The following is an 18,675-nucleotide window of genomic DNA, read 5'->3' on the forward strand; positions in this document are numbered from 1 at the left end:
CTTGAGCTTCACATGCAAATAAGGTAGCAACATTGAACAAGAAACGATAACCCGGCACAGGATGCGACACAAATGGTATGAGAATGGCATACAATATGGAATCGGCATAAAAAATAGTAATTTTTTTTTTTAGATTCAACATATTATGCCATTCGTAGACTAAGCCAATTATAGGCTAAATCAATTATATAGTTATATGTAATTTTATTGATTAGATTTTGATTGAGTTATTAATAATAATAAATAAATCAATCAATAAAAATACAACAATTAATAAATAAGCTTATATATTACTATACAATTGATATAGTTTAAGTATAATGCGTGAGATTTTTAATTTATTTAAGAATTTTTTAAAATAATATATTTGAATTGAACGATTCAATAGTAACATGAAAAAAAGAAGAAAAAGGAATTCATATTTTTTTATTTTGATATATTTTTTATCAAATTCATAGTGTTAAATTTTTTTTATTCTTATTGTGTTAAAATATTAAAAAATACGGTTTTTATTTTTTTCTAAGTTACGGTGTTATTTTTTTTATTTTTTAATGAAATAATAAAAAATTAGCTAAAGAATAATTAAAAAACACCCAATACCGTATTTAAAAAAAGTTTACACAGTAAAATTTTCTTTTTATTGATTTTAGCTCTGAAAAGTTTCCAAAAAATATATACCATTTAAAATCATACCGTTCTAAAAGTTGACATGATAACCTGTATGTTTAGTATTTATTTTATATATTAATAATGTTTTTTCTGAAACAGTTTTTCTTCTTTTTAATAATACATAGGATCTGAAAACAAGAATTGCCCCTAAATGCAAATGGTTGCCACTGAAGTCCTCATTCTCATGTATCAACTTGAAAACGTTCCACAACATTATAGTGCTGAAAAACAAAAGCTTATATTGAATTCACTAATACACAAATAATGTTACAAACAACAAACAACCCAAGTTCTATTACCCATTTAGGCTGTGAAAAAAAAGGGGCTGCCATTACCATGGCACACAATCTATCAACCGAACTCATTGCTCAACAATTTGTACAATATACATGGGTAAAATTTGCACTTCTCTCAGACATAATATGCTTAAAATACAACAAAGCCTTAAAACTGTGTATATTAGCATCTCAGTCACCAGCTTATCTGATCGCATGCGGTGGAAGAGATGAACCTCATTCCAGTTTTAACTAAACTGGAGCTGCACAAATTTTTAACGTCGATCACAACTAGAACGAAATCTCGCAAGGCGCATGGAATGTTCTTCCGCGACAGATTGCTTCTAAGTTTTCTCCGGCGTAGGTGCAAAGTGGGGATACCTCCACACCTGTTAACAGATCGAGGATGCCAAGGACAAGTTGTACACACATTAGGTAATAATACTTTAGCAGTTCTGGACATATCTGCGGCCTAACGGTTTTAAGGCAGACCACTTTGGCCAACTTGATCATGCATGAATTATTTTTTCGTAAACAAAACCCAAATTTGTTTTTCTTCACTTCAACGGTTAAACAAAATAATGTAAAATTTCCTTGAAACCTCCACTTTATAAATGAAGTGAAAAAAGAAGTCCTTAAAAGGCTTTTCTTCAAGTCCCTAGTATGATAAATAAGAGATGTTAACATGCTAGGATTAGTTCCAACACTTAAAAGCATAATCATCCAGACTTCTTATGATCTATCCAGCTCAATATGTACACCAAGTCTAATGCATCACCTCTTTTCCCTCAATCTTTTCTCTTTCCTGTCTTTTAAATTATCCCCATTGTTACTCTACTGCGTGCATTTACCCTTTTTGAAAAATAAAATTAAAGAAAAAGAACTCATAAAATTACCAGTTGCATATAGGGGCACTGAATGCGTTAAGAAGCCACCTGCAGCAACTACCCAACGAGTATGGAGCCGAAGCACAAGCAGCCGAGCACTGTCCGGAGTATCAAAATTTGATCCATTGGCATTTTTTACTGGTGCAAACTCTTCTTCGCGTAATACCTGCTCATTGGAAGAAGAAATATTCAAGTACAGGAAAAGGATCCAAAGATGGAAGCAAGAAGAAGGGATAAAGTCACCTCAAAAAGGGCAGTTGAAGGAGCATATGGAAATGCATCAAATATGAATTGCTCTAGTTTAAATCCCAAAGTAAATCCATGAATTGAAGGAATTTTTTTCTCTGCTAGATGGTAACTGCAGTCATAAAACATGAGAGAATTTAATAAGTACAAAAGAAATGCACATGCATTAATATGGACAAATGATCCAAGTTGTAAAGCAGACTACAGTAAATGAACAACTCTCCATTCTAATTTATCTTCATATACAAAGAAATAGCATGAACATATATATTATGCAGACTGTCAAATGGTTGTGTTTGACCCATGAAATGTGTAGGGTATACTGATTAAAAAATCTCAAAGACTGGAAGGTGGACAAATTTCCATCCCTTCTTCAGTTATAGGTGGTTCCTCTAAACAACAGGGATGCTGGATGCTTTAACATCTACATTGTAATTCTTCTACAGAGTTCCAAGTGCACTAACATCACATAAATTTGCAGCAAGCACACTAATATCATCCTCACTTTTTCAAGCATGCTAAGCATGGTAAAATTGCTAATTAACCATCTTACCTCTTAAATTTAATAAACAAAAAAACAGTTGAAAGAATCCGAAACAATTTTAGTGATTACTACATGTGAAAAAGCACATGGACACCCATATAAATAAACACAGACACACTAATACAGAGGCATTGCAAATTGTCTAAATTCTGAGACTTTGTTATGCCCTTGATACTGTAGTGAATCATTCTCCATAAGATTTACATTATATTATTATTATTGTATATAGCCCACTCATTTTCATTCCATCAAAAAAAAAATTCTAAAACTTGACTATATTACTAATTTATACAAAATTTCTCTGCTGCTACCAGAATTACTGCTACATAGTGTCCTTCGAGTATTACAAGCAGCAGAAAAAACAAGAAAACTAAGTTAGGGGGGACCAAATACAAAGGGGAGCAGCCAATGAAGGAGTGGGGGGGCAGTAGCATAAATTTTGAGGTCATCAATAAACTTTTTACATGTAAGGGGCAGTGGCCCATCCTTGCCCTCCTACTTCTGCCACTGATTACTAGGAATCCTGACAATTATGTTAAACTAAGTCAGTTATCATGGATTTCCTATGTGTCATCCATTTATATAGATAAATTATGACATGAACTGATACAGTAATAGAGACAAGACATGATGACAAATGCTAAAAAACTAGCACATGCTCTCTCAATTGGTAGAAATAACTAGGTCAATAGTGCTATACATAGAAAGTATTTGTGATTCCAATGTGAAAATTTATTCATCAACTCATGCTTAGCAGAGGTGGTATTATGGGTCTACATATGATACTACCTTTTGGCCAGAAAAACACCTCAGATAGGAAACAATAAAATATTAGCACACTAACAATTAGAAGGAGATAGTCACTAACATGCTGTCTTTCTCGAGAGCATTTGCCACTTGATTTAGAAAATCCAAAGTAAACATGTGTAAACACACCTGAAAGCCAAAACAGTAGCAAGAGTTCAGGATGACAAAGTTTAAGGCAATCTAAAACCACAATTAATCATTTCATTTGTTGAAGCATGCCACAAAATCATAATACATGCTGAAATGTGGTGCAGTTCAAAAATCAAATACCACACAAAAGAATAGGAAAGGAAGTCGATAAAAATGGCAAAGATGGAAAAGAAAAAGCATCATTAGATAACTCATGCCTTAGTAGATATTGATGGGAATTTTATCCATGTAATCTCTATCTCAAACCTTTTAACTACAGATACAATTCATCTCTTGTCTGATACTAAGCAAAGTTGTCACAGAAAGTATTACACATTCACTTTGTCTTCCAATGTATTTTGCGACATGCGATGAATCTCAATCTCAGGGCCTAATTAAGCCATAACATCTAATACTATGAGTTGCTAGAGCAATGAAAACATCATCATACTGTACAGAATCATCAAACTGCATCTTATGGAACCAGCTGTTAGGGCGCATGAATTGTCAAAAACCAAAATAATTCTTAGTTAAAAATTTCTGAAAAACAGTTAATAGTACCATATAATATATTTTCGGCTGCAGGAAGCTTAAAAGAACTTCAGGCAACCAACAGCTTTGAAGTTTTCATATGCAAGCATATAAGAAAAGAAGACACCATAGCATCGTGCATATCTGCAATACTACATGAAACAACATGAAAACAGACCATACATTACTCCAACAAAAACGAAGGCGTCCAGTTTGCTGATTGACTGCTGAAGCTAGTGACTGGTCCAACTCACTGTATTCAACAACAGTGAGAGGTCCTCCTTTACCTCGCCTCACAAATACACCAACCTTTTCTTGGGGATACGCCTGCAGTCAAATTGCTTAAACAATTAAGACTCACTATAATTTGAGATTCTTCTACCGTACTTCAAAGTACCAGATTCTATATGCTTACATAAATAACAGTATTGATGTTTCTAGAGATAAACTCAACTGTAATCAAGTTCATGCAATATTATTTTGTTCGATAGTTTCAACTTTCAACTCCAATTCTATGAAAAGAAACTTTAAAATTCCACCAAGTAATGTTGCAAACGTTAAAACCATTTAAATCAAGAAGCCCATCTCAGCCTTAGCTATTTCAGGTTGCAAGCCATAAATCTTCAACAAGCCATGTCTTTGGCCCACATAGCACAAGTCAAACAGGCAGGAAGGCTGAATTTTCCCTTTAACAAACCTGTATGCTAAGTAATTCAGTCAACAAAGAGTTCAGGAAAAGCAAGAAAAAGAACAAGCGTCCAGAATTGTTTGTCTAAGCTTGATGATGGTCCCATTTCCTAAATCTAGTGCAAATCGAGTATTTAGATCTTTTTCTTTTGAAGCTAGATGACTGCTAGTGAGGCTGTTTTATTTTTTATTCTTTATTATTTCTGGGTCAGCAGTATAAATGAGACAAAAGAAACTACTTCTGAGATAGTTGAAATTAGCTCATAAGATATTCGAATTTAACTTGGTTTTAACCAACTCAAGCTCAAACTTAGTAGTGAGTTAAGCTAAGTTCAAGTTGTTAAATACTTGACTTGATTGGCTTGAAACCCATATTTAAGGGTTTAAATAATTGTAGATGAATTTACTATTATGGCTAATATCTAATAATATGTGATATTTACCATTTTACCAGAACTATAAATTAAGGAAGTCTCACTTTGAGCTCAAATTCATTCAGGCTTCAAATCAATATTAAACAAACAAAGCTACCTAAAACTTTGTATATTGATGCTTGATTAAACTCCTAGTTCAAGGATAAGCAGTGATTCCATGGCTTTAACATTTCTAAGGCAGTAACGAGGCCAATGAACTTATGTTCTGTTTTCTTTATAGGTCATTCCTATGTGATCTTCGTTTGGTCTGTCTCTGGTTGAAATGGTCTGTCATATTTAATAATAAACTATTTTCAGGGTGATAATTAATGTATAAATTGGCTTGTGATTAATCACAAAATTCAGCCTTCAAATTATCAGCAAAATTATCCTTCTAATCTTCAATTGGACAAAAAACCTGATCTTAAATATCCCACCAAATAACACCAAAAGTTCAATTGTATTAAGCGCTAACCAAGACAGCCACCTAGCCCAGTGTTGCTAAGTTCCTTAAATAGGGGAGCAAAATTGTGCCTTCTCCCTTTCTTAATGAAGTTCTCAAATAAGTACACATACAGAAGAAATCAGTTACCTTACGGACAACTTTTGCAGCAGCAGCAACACCTTTGTCAATGAAATATCCCAAAAAGGTTGGATCAGCCACACGGACCTGCTTTCAAGTTCCTAATCACTACATCTTAATTTCGGAATATTCTGGAGGTATGAAATTGAAAGAACATAAGCGGGGAACATGAAGGAAACAAGTTTCTCACCAATGCATTGTCAACTCCATAGCAATCCACATATTTAACCCCTCTTGAGGCCATATCTTCTAATAATCTTGAATATTTCAGAGCTGAAGAACAATTAGGGATCAAACCAAAGCAATAATCAGCCGAGTAATGAGGGGACGGCAGGAAATTGTGTAAGCAGCATGTAACACTAGGTTTGCAAAAGGCACCTGTGTACACTCCTCCATTCCCATCTGGAGACTTAGCTACCTGATCAGAAATCAAATTCGAGAACCATGATTTTAAAGATGGGTACTAAGTTTATGAAAAAGAGGGAAAACAAGTTAGAAAAAGAATTCACGTGTCCCCAAAATGACCTATGACGCGAAAAAGTTAATAAAGAATACTTTTGAGCTTGAAGCCCATCCTGTGACAAACTATTTTGACCTGCTGGGCAGGCCTCAGGTCCCCCAGTGAGGGTATTGTTAGCTTTGGGCTGGAGAAACCATCGTTTTGTCCTTCAAAAGGGTGTGTGGGGGGGCAGGGGGCTTATGAACTCCAAGTCACCTTGGATTGTGACTGATCTGATATACTTGTGCATCAGTACCAGAAATTGATGCATGCACTCTAAATCTGCTGACATTAGTCTTTTCTGACAAGCAAAATTCCTAGTCAAGATTTATGGCCTCCTAAGCACTCTACTTCTCATACTTTATTAATAGAAAAACTATACGAAAGCTTGAAATTCCTCCATGCAATGTCAAAAACTTGTGAGAGACAATTCTTTGGCAGATTAGAATTTGAAAAAACCTAATAAGGGTGGGCTCCAACAAAACTATATGGGACATTTTATTCTCTCAAAAAAAAAAAAAAGGATTCCGGAACAGTTAGTTAACACAATCTTAAAATAAAGCCATACCTTGAATGGATTCTTCATGATGAATCTGCCATCCTTTGAGACACTAGGTATGGTGCCTTGCTGGAAAAAGGTCACCTGCAATAGAAAAAGTAATTGAAGGAACATGCAGTAGAAAAATTTTGGAAAAAATGAATGGAGAAGGGTCTTTCTTACTTGATCAGATTCAAGACCGAAAAACTTGTGACTTTCAAAAAATTTGCGTGTGGCTTCATCAGTAAACGGACTGGTCATAATGTACCAATGTATTGGCACTGAACCACGAGAACCTATTTGAGGAAAGCTATTAGGACTGCATATCAAATTAGTAGAAAGATTCAGAACCTTGACAATTGAAACTCACCTTCACTGGCAGCTTGGGCAGCTAATCTTTGGACACACAGTATTCTCTCAGCTTGAAGTTGAAAAAGGGACTTGCCAGATGGAAGTCCAATATCTGGAAAGAAAATATAGCTATATGAAACCATCATGGTATAACTACATATGTACAGTACATGAAATGTCACAAAGTCTTCTAGGGTTAGATGAAAGTTAACAATCTAGGCCTAAAGCTATCTTAAATCATGCAGTTTTATGTGGATATAAGCTAAGGACGACTTTTACCTAACTAGAACCTAAAGAAGAAGAGCAACTAATTTCCTTCTATTGCTTGGATCCAAAGAGATCCTTAAGAAAAACCAAAAAAGAAATATTGGTGAACAAATAATAAGGATAGCACACACTAGATCTCCATAATCAGGTCTGGAATGTACTTTTGCATAGAAGTGCTCTTCATCATGGCCACCTGAGTATTAAATCTCCATTAGCCTTCACACCTATATGCAATATGTATGAGCATACAGATAATTAGATTTAGATGCACTTTACTTTCTCCAGTGCATTTCATGAATGTATTAGCTAAAAGAGTGTACAGCTGTATACTTTATTATTAGCATCTGTACACTCTATCAATAGCATGTTCAGTTTAAGGCTAGAAATTCAGATACAAGACCCCATTAAATGAGAAAAACAGAGTCACAACAGATGATTTTCCAAATCAAATTATCAAGGCAAATGACTCACTAAAACATCCTTTTGGATCTGAACTTCCCAGCCTTGTTCCCTGCATATTCCAATTTAAGAAAGAAAACGTCAAAGACTCAATCAAGCACAGCCATTTTCTAGAATAGGCACACCACAAACAATTATAAGCGTACAATTGCAGAGGAAAAAAAAGAAATACTAAAACACCTCTCACATTCCTGCCATCAAGGTATATAAATTGGTTACACTTCTCCTAATTATTACTTATTGAAAATATAATGCTAAGTCAATGTAAACTTTAAGCCAACAAATTGGCTGCATGTATGCCTCATAAAAATTGAGGCAGAGTTAGTAGAAACTGGTTTGGCTGCTGATTTTCATTCATGCATGTAGACCTTCCAACTATGGTAAGTGTAAAATTTATCCCCACTTTAAAAAATTATGGCCATGCCCCCATAGGTGATAATCACTTAAAATAGAAAACTTTATTCATAATCAGGTAAAAGGAAGCCATCTGGAGCAGTCCAAATATAGCACATATTTCTCCTGGAGAGTTAATTTGAAGTCTCTATATAGCAGAAAATTTACTGTAATGTGCGAGGCAAAAAGAGTTGTAGGATTAAAATTTTCTCTTTTGGTGAACTCAGCAACTGAGTCCTAAATATGGTCCATCAATTTTGCTGTAAATACAGCAAATATGGAAATTACAATGAAGACCTAAAAATTCCCAAAAGGACACCCTAGTAGTGAAAGATGGAATTTTCATCTGGAAGTCTCAAATGGCAATCCTGATGAAATTGTAGTTTGGGAAATGTAGGAGAAGGGAACCGCTCATTGTCTAGGCCACTAGTAGATCAAAACAATGAGGCAAAAATTCCCATACACAGTTGAACAACTTTTACATTAGGTAAACTTCGAGCAGCATAAAAGCTACAGTTGTACCCAATTTGACCACGAGTATAATTTATTATATATCACTTAGATTTACTGATTAACAATCTCAATAATGAAGAAAACAATATGTCAAATGTTAGGCCAGAGAGTATGACAGGCAGATAATGCATGACTACACCACTTGTTTGTGTGTGTATATGTATTTTTCTCTTACTTTTGTATATGTATTTTTCTTTTTAAATTAAGAGCTGAAGAAAAGTGTGCAAACTTCATAAAGCATCTTTATAGGTAATAGCAGTTAGTTATTCATAGAACAAAGTTAGACAGCTTAGTCCTTTAAACTTTTTGAGATTATTAGATAAAATAAAATATATCCATCAGCAAAATGCCAAAAGTAGCCATCCCAAAAAGCAATATTATACCAACCAGTGATAGAGAGAGACAGAGACCCAGTGGCTCCTGATCTACAATAATTATCAAGCAAACGAATAACCTTCATTTTTTTTCTTCTTAAAAATGCCAATAAAGCAGCATGAAACAAAAAGTATAGCAAAAAAAGCATCTCTAATTGAATTATTAATGCCTTTTCTACTTATTCTTTTAAGTAGAATCATTGAAGCATTAATACCTTTTTAATTTACATTATTAAATTACCAAACAGTACCTGGCCACCGGATAAAAGCAAAACCGCTAACTTGCCATCAGAGATTGCTTTCAATCCCGATTTCCACCACCTCTCTCTATCTTCCATCGTTCTCTCTTCCACAGTGGACACACTTCCCTCTGGCACCGGCTCTATTGCCGCCACCGGTAATCCTGCAAATCAAATTAAATAACTAATTAATAAAATCACCACACACGCACAAAATTAAATCCATTCATTGCATGATACGCCATGTCACCTTGTGAGCTAAGCGAACATCTAATTATCCGATCCAGCCTTGGAAGATCTAAATTCTGCAAACAATTCAAATTCTTTCGGATCATTACTCGAATAAAAAAGACCATTAACATACATACACACATATGTGTATATATATATATCAAAAATTCGTTATTCAAGAAACTGAAATTGACCTCGATGTCCTTAACAAGAAGGTCACGCTCGTCAGGTGAAAGCTCATCCCAAAGGGCAAAAGCGTCTTCCTGACCATAATCTTTAAGCCTCTCGAGTAAAGCTTGCGGAGGTTGCGAAGATGGCAATGGCGGTGGGAGTGATGGTGGTGGTAATAGTGAAGAAGCGTTAGTCGTCTCAACTGGTTCTCTCATTCTTATTTTGCTTTTGGTTTCTTGATTTTCTCCCTCTAGATCTCAATGGACTCTATAGTAGTATAGAATTCTCAATGCCCCGTTGGGTTTGTTTTTATGGTTATACAGACAGAGAAAAGAGAGAGAGGGAGGGAGAAGAAGGACGCGAGACTTTCTCGTGTGCAGTAGCGAGGAAGACAAGAATCAATCAGTAACCACCTACTTGATTGCAAATGACTAATTTGTCCCTAGTTAAATGTAAGTATTACAGAAGAATGCCACTGGTGGTGATGTCCAATTTTTGCCGATTTCAGAATAATAATAAAATAATGAAAGCGAGACTGACTACCGACGCTAGTGACAAATTCAGTCACCGACGCCTCCAAAGTTCCCACTTCTTCATGATCCCTGTGTATATTCTTTGCCTTCATAAATACTGTTTCTTTTCTTATAATATTATATTAGCAACTTATAATAGAAAAAAAGAATTAAAACTTCTTCCTTATTTTAATTTTTAATACATATATAATAAAAATATATTTTATATAAAAATAATATTTATATAATAATAATTAATTTCAGTCTTAATTTAGATCATATATAAATAAAAATAAATTTTATATCATAATAAATTATAAACTTTATAAGTCTCATTTTAATAAAATATTTTTCTATATAGCAATATTTATATGTATATTTTTAAAAGATATATATTATGTTTTGTCTTATTATATTATTATTTTATCTCATTAATTTTATTTATAAAATAAAATATTCTACTTGTAATTATTTCATTTAATATAATTAAATATTAAAAATATTAATACTCAAACCACTATTGAATTATAAACTCTTTATAGTCATAAGTTTTATTTAATTTTAAATATATGACTATAAAAAAGTTTTAGTAATACCGGCATATAATTTGACATAATTAAAATTAATTATTTCTAAATTAAATAACTAAAATAATTTGACATGCATATTTATTTATGACATAAGATATATATATATATATATATATATATATATATATATATATATTTATTTATTTTTTATATAAATATTATGTTTAGTTATATTTATAATTTTTATATTATTGTATAATTAATATATTAACTAATAAATTATTTTTTAAATAAATATTTCAATAATATAGACAAGTATTTTAATTGTATTTTTAAATTATATTAATTAATAATTTAAATTTTAGTTATATATTAATTCTAAAAGACAGTATTTTAATAATATTTATAGAATATAATTAATTAATTAATAAAACTTAAAATATCAAAACTTTTGTTAGAAAATATATTTAAAGATTATTTTAATTTTATTGAATATTTATAAAATTAAAAAATTGTATTTAAACTTTTTAATAAACTTAAGTTACTTTATTATTTTATAATAAAATAACAATAACAGTTGTAAATATAAGTAAATAATAGCTCATTTTTAATCCTCATAAAATTGAAAAGTAAAAATTTAAATTATTAAAAATTTAAATTATCGACATGCAGTTAACAAATAAAATATTTAATGTTTCAAAAAATATGAAATTCTAAATTTAAATTTACTTGAAATGTGTCTATCTATAAATATATGAAAGCATATTACTCTTTTATATAAATTTCTATCTTTTGTCTGTTGATTTTTTTCTTTTATATATAACTATTGACACTTTATTCATGTTATGATATAATTATTTTATTTATTTCATAATTAAAATTTATTTTATATTTTTATATAATTTAATTTATATTATATGTAACTGGCATATTAATATAATAATCTATTGTATATGTAGTTTATTTATTGCTGGCTAATTAATTCATGGATATTCTTTATAATTATAAAGCAAGTACTTATAATGTTAATATTTTTATACTTAAACACCAAGTTTAACTACATCTCTATATATATATGGTAAAATATTATTTTAAATTTTTCTATAATTAACTAGAATTATGCCTGTAAATACTAATAGTTGAACTAATTATCATCCATTTACAAGTCAAATCCGATTATATTTAACTCTAATTCTAATTTATTTAATACATATTTGATATTTTAATTAAATTGACTTAATTTAAATAGAAACATAGAATAGATAGTTACATCACATTAAAATGATAATTGACGCTTGTTAACACTTTTCTTTTTTCTTAACTCTTAATCGTAATCTAAAATGATTAATGTAAATACAGAAATTAATACAATAACTAATTCTTAAAAAATAATTATAAACTAAATTGCCATTAGTCCAAATATGTAATTTAAATATATAATACAAATAAATTTATATTTTATTTATTCTTTTGGACTTTTAATTATACTTAATTATTAGAAATTTTAATAAATTTAAATTTTTAGAATTAAATTTTTATTTAATAAAATAATTCTATTTATTAATAAATTAATTTAATAATGACATAAATCAATTGAGTTAATTAAAAAATTGTTAAATCCGTGACTTTTTCTCTTTACACTTATATATATATATATATATATATATATATATATATATATATATTATATACTAATTTGATATAAAATAATTATATATTAAAAATATTAATTAATAAATTGTGAAGAATGAAAACTATAGATTAATATGAAATTAACTAAATGATAAACTTAAGATTAACAAATTACTATTAGAAAAGAGAAAAAAACTTATTTATAAACTCAATAATTAGTCTTTAATTCAACAAGTAAAACCATACTCATTTAAGTTTATAACTCCTTTTATAAGGAACATAATTTCGATATTACTTCTTATGTTATAATTACCAATTACCAATTTATCACTAATCATAAGCATTAAAATAATAAACACTGAAAAAACATTTTATGTATATATTTAATACTTTCTTAAATTTTTTTATAACTAATAATTATATAATATTTGTCTAAAATTTATTAATCAATATATATATATATATATATATATATATATGTCGACCAAGGAAAGGGGGTCAGTTGATTGGCAAGCCGACTGATACGGTCCTGAAGTGCCCAACGAATCGTGGGTACTATATATATATATATATACTCTTTAATATAAATATATAACTTATGAGTTTTGGATTCGAAATTCTATTATCTTTATTTTTAACAAAATTATCTCTTCTTTCAAAGCCCAATATACACTTAATTTTAGAATATTATGTTTTCTTTAGAAAAAAAAAATGAGGTAGAACAAATCAATTGGATCATTTACTTATTTAATAGGCACTATCAATAATACTTAAATGATATTTATAGATTATTGAAGGAAAAATCAAAGAAATCAAAGAGGGATGGTGCAGGAAGGACCATCAACTGGCCTTTGTACGATTAGTGCACTCACAGCCTACTCAGATCTCGACTCGATAAAAGCTTATTTGAATTTATTCATTAGGATAAACAAGTTAAGCTTGAGTTTTCAAGTTCATTTATTAAACGAGTCAAGCTCGAGTTTAATAGTATTCAGCTCATTTTGAGCTTGCAAGTTGGTTCGTTAAGGAACTCGCAAGTGGACTCATTTAAGAAGCTCACAAGCTAATTCCTGTATTAGCTCATTTAGAAGCTCATGAATTAGCTCATTAAATAAATAATTAACTTAAAAATAATATATTTTAATTAAAAATAAAAATAGATAAATAAAATAAATGAATAGACCATAAAAACTCAATTTTTATTACATTAAAATAACAATATATACCAACAAATTATATTTTAATTATAAATTCTCTAATTAAATAATTTTAGTATTATTTAAACAAGTGTTAGTTTAATAACATTGTTAATCAAGTTGGTATTTAATTATCATCAATTTATTTTTTGTCTTAAACTAATTTAAGTAGAATAATAAAATAAAAACTATGTATAAAAATAATATAGTTTTGATGTATAATATAGTTAACTTAAATCAACCTAAACTACAATTGTTTTCCTATAAAACTGCGTAGTTTAGTGTTGAATAAACAAGCATATATTATATAAATACTTAAAAATATACGTTGTTTTCCTATAAAGTTATATAGTTTTAGCGTTGAATAAACAAGTATATATTATGTAATGCTTAAAAATATTTAAAAATTATAGTTATACATTTATAAATTAATGAAGCATGAGTAAATATTTTGCAATATGCTTAATACAAAATTTGTAGATAGAGTAAGAACTACTATAAATTAACATAAAAGGTACTATAGGCCAATTGATAAAGGAGATGTACTAGAATAAGAACTATTATAAATTAACATGAGTAAATATTTATGTAATATGCTTAATGTAAAACTTGTAAAGTTCGACTCAGCTCGTTTGCACCCTAGTCTTTAACGAATTATAATAAATTTGGAACAAATTTGAGATAGAATTCTATGGAGTTTGTTTAACTCTTTAATTTTATCAAGAATTTGGTTTAATTATTTTAGTTTCTAAATTTATATGCATATTTTGCTTTTGTGTATAATTTATTTGTAATTGCAAAAATCACAGGTACATATTTGGTAAAATCAAGCTTGCTTAGCAAGCTTGAAATCGAACCGAGCCCGAGTTTAGTACATTTATATATATATCAAGCAAATAATGAGTCGAGCTCGAGTTCAGCTCGTTTATATGTAGTATCGAGCTAATTATGAGTCGAGCTTTAATATATCAAAATTACAACAAGCTGAGCTCGAGCTCTAAGATATAAGAACTTATGGAGCTCGAGCTCAATTAACCTTTTACGAGCTGAGCCTGAACATTACCTGCAGCTCTAGCTAATTATCCACTCTTTCCAAATGTGATTTCTATGTTATGTATGGCCGTGCCTAAAGGCATATTGATTGAAGTAGATTCTTCTTTTTTATCAATCAAAATCTCTTCCCAAACTGTACAAGCTTCTTCCAAAGCATACGACTTTCTGAGTGTAGATGATGATATCTATACAGATGGATCTTATATATTGTAAAATGGAAAAAAGTACTACATGAGTGTATATATAGGAATCCAAATCTGTTGATTCAAATATCTATATTTTTCTTTTCAATTTAAATGAAACTCTTAAAATGAAAGAAAATTTTCAATTAAATTGAAATTTTCTTTATTTATTTATTTTTTATTTATATTTAATATTAATTTTATTTAATAATATTAATATGGTGTTTGAATAAATTCTATGCAGCATTGAGTCAACTAAATAATGATCAGAAATCAAGCTTATTTATAGGGTAAAATGCCTCGCTGGTACCAAACCTTCAATTTATTTCATTTTGGTACCCCTTATATTATTTCTATTACTTCTGCCAGTACCAATGAGAATTCTGGCAGTTATTTGATGATGTGGCTACCGGATTTACAAAAGACCACAAACCTATTGTCACATGTGTTGCTGACTCTTTTATTTTATTATAGTCAGTAAATAAATAACCCAAAGCTCCACCAGTCTCTGAAATGTTTCAAAAATTCGCCTTGGCTTTCAAGACCAAAACTTTCGAGTTCTTCGCCAATGAAGAAACCACCATTGCTGCCGCTGATGATGACGGTTTATCTCTCATTGACTCCTCCGAAGACATCATTCCTAACCATAAATCGACTTAAACTTTGATTTCTTTAATATTTGCAACAATTTTTTCAGTTGAAGCTTCATATTTACAGCTACAAACTGTCCATTTGCCTTTTAACAAGGAGAGCATAACAACTGCTGATGAGGCTTTAGTTTTACATCTTCAAAGATTGTCTGATTAAAAAAGTAATTATACGGGAATAATGTGTAAAAAATCTAGACTTGATGTTGATTTAGGTATTTGGGTCTCGCTTAGAAGCTTAAGTACAAGAAAATCAAAGCAAGTTGAGAGTACCGGGGACTCTTTCTGATCATTTACAAGAAGAGATTGATAGAAAGGATGATGAAGTTTTTGAGTTAAGGAAGAAACTGAGTGACATAGAAAGGTCTAATTTTAAGTTGTAAAAGTGGATAAATGGTAATTTCATTTTGAATTCATCTTCTTGTGATTTTTTATTGTCTGCTATTGTTTTTGATTCTGTGTTGAAAGATACTTGTAGAGCTACGCATAATTTTATTAAGATTTTAATTGAGTCGATAAAAAAAGCTGGGTGGGATTTGGATTTGGCAACTAATTTAGTTCATGCTGATATTTAATAGGGTTATTTATTTGCTGACTAGAATAAAATAAAAGAGTCAGCAACACATATGGCAACAGGCCTGTGGTCTTATGTAAATTCGATAGCCACATCATCAAATAACTGTCGGAATCCTTATTGGTAGTGGCAGAAGTAACAAAAATAATAAGAGGGGTACCAAAATGAAACAAATTGAAGGTTTAGTACCAAGTGGATATAAGTGGCTAAGATTTAGTGCCAGCAGTGCATTTTACCCCTTATTTATATCTTCAAATGTAGAGGCTGCTCTTACTAAGGAATTATAATCTATCTCAGGTATTCATTTGACATGTGATTTGGGAATATATCTTAGAGCTCCCTCAATCTATGGTAGGGTATTAAGTAAGTCCCACCAATATTTGATAGAGTTAATGATGAGTTGGCATGGTGGATGGCGAAGCAATTGCCATTAGTAGGCCAAATTACTTTTGCCAGGTTTATGCTCTCCATGATCCCTTACTATGTTATGCAGATTGTAGCCATTCCCGAACGTGTTTGTGATCATTTAAAGAAACTTTATCAGTAGTTCATTTGGAATAATAATAATGGTGGGAACTAAGAGCCTTTGTCTTGTGAGATGGGATCAAGTGTTGAGAGCAAGAGGATGTGGTCTTTTCTTAAACTGTTTTAAAGATTGGATATATGGATTTCTAGTTAATATTGGACATTGCACTGCAGTTGAAGTAGAGCTATAGGCAATGCATAAAGGATTTCACAAATCGATTCTTAAGGTTGATTCATTGCTGATTGTGAATTTGCTAATCAAGATGGAGAATTATCACGGGCCACATTTGAATTTGGTCATTGCATGTCATCTTATGATGTCAAGCATTGGAGATTTCCAGATCTATCATGTTTTTCGGGAGAGGAATATGGTTGCCGACTAGTTATCTAATGTTGCTTTGGATTTTGAGAGAGGTGCGAGGGATATTTGTGTTCCTACTGTTAGTCTGGTTAGCATTCTCGAGGATGACATGATAACTGTTTCTAGGCCTAGACAAGTTGTTATTAGCTTTGTTTGTTTTTGGATTCTCCCTCTTAGTTATCACAAAAATAATAATAAAGAGAAAAGTATAAAAATAATTTTATCTTATTTATAATAAAATTAAGATATATATATATATATTAATTCTATTTATCGTAAGTTAAATATAATTAATTATATACGAAATCATTTAATAAATGGTTTTACTATTAAAAATAAATAATAGAAATATAGAAAAATAAATTATAAAATATTTATTTATTTACCTTCTTTTAAGTAAAAATACCAAACTAAATAAACAATTGTAACACAATCCGGGCAAAATCTAGAATCTAATAAATTCAGGATAGTTTTGAGTAAAAGGAGGGTCCAATGTGCATGCCTCCCACCCCGCAACTGTTGTGCAAGTACACCGGTATGAGCTTAAAATGGACAGTCATCTGAGTCCTTGCATTAAATCATGGCAAAATATGCATTTAAGCCCTTAAACTTTACAATTTTATTTTATTAAACCATTTAGTTTTTATTTTATTTTATTAAATTCTTATATTTTTATTTTACATTAATTGAGAATCCAAAAGTCTTGATCAAAACAGAAACAAAAGTATAAAAACTATAATATAACAAAAATTGGATAAAATATGTGTAAATAATCCTTAATTTAATTAAAAATAAAAATAATGGAATAAAATAAAATTCAGAAGCTTAATAGAATAAAATAAAAAAAAAATCATGAAATTAATGATGAACTTGGATCTTGAATCATCACCAAATCATACTTTGCATTATACTTTTTCTAAAAGAAAAAAGAAACAAATACTTCCCATTATACTTCTATTCTATGCTATCATCACATTATTTTGGTTAATTACTAATAATTGCTTTTGCTATTATAATTAATACTATGATGGTTGTTCTTGAAGGATGAGTCTCACCATTAATTTATTTTAAAAAGTAAGATTCTATTAGTAAATTGTTTCATTCTTTGTTTAAGGTGTAGATAGACTTTCTAATAATTGAGGTATTCATTAAAAGAAAACATGTACTTGCATGGAAGGATTTGGACTTGGAGATTACTAAGCCATCATGCATAATGTATTTATTTTTGAGTCTAAGTATTTTTTTTATATGTATATTTATTTTTTACACGTAATATTTAAGTTGATGTGCAAATTTTATAATTTTTATATTAATTAAATAATTAATAAGCACAATGATTTTAATTTTAAAAATAGCATTTATAATTATAATTATAAATATTATATTAATTAATAAATTAATTTTATAGAATAATTTTTAATTTTAAAGAATAATATATTAATTATACATATGATTAATAAATCAAGACATAAAGTTATTTTAACATGTATCCTTATTTTTAATATAGAATATTAAGATTTATTAAATATTTTTATAAATTCATTCACATTGTTATTCATAATGAAAAAAATTAACAGTATGATAAAATGCGAATAAATGATTAATTACATATTTAAAATTATCACCAAGTTATAGCATAACTTCTTTCTCTTTTATA

General features: G+C 29.8%; 1 protein-coding gene across 1 annotated transcript; it reads right to left on the minus strand.

The window, feature by feature from the left end:
* Positions 1-888: 888 nt before the first annotated feature.
* LOC8280391 (UDP-N-acetylglucosamine diphosphorylase 1) lies at positions 889-10,205 on the minus strand. The gene is made up of 15 exons (XM_002533378.4): positions 9,830-10,205; positions 9,655-9,709; positions 9,417-9,568; positions 7,898-7,937; positions 7,179-7,271; positions 6,992-7,104; positions 6,839-6,913; positions 6,150-6,189; positions 5,962-6,044; positions 5,781-5,858; positions 4,272-4,415; positions 3,490-3,557; positions 2,075-2,189; positions 1,841-1,997; positions 889-1,333 (listed from the first exon to the last, which is right to left on the minus strand). The coding sequence occupies exons 1-15, from the start codon at positions 10,019-10,021 to the stop codon at positions 1,236-1,238; spliced, it is 1,503 nt and encodes a 500-aa protein (XP_002533424.2). The 5' UTR covers positions 10,022-10,205; the 3' UTR covers positions 889-1,235.
* Between the last annotated feature and the right edge of the window lie 8,470 nt (positions 10,206-18,675).

This window comes from Ricinus communis, chromosome 4 (assembly GCF_019578655.1).
Source record: "Ricinus communis isolate WT05 ecotype wild-type chromosome 4, ASM1957865v1, whole genome shotgun sequence".
Taxonomy (NCBI): domain Eukaryota; kingdom Viridiplantae; phylum Streptophyta; class Magnoliopsida; order Malpighiales; family Euphorbiaceae; genus Ricinus; species Ricinus communis.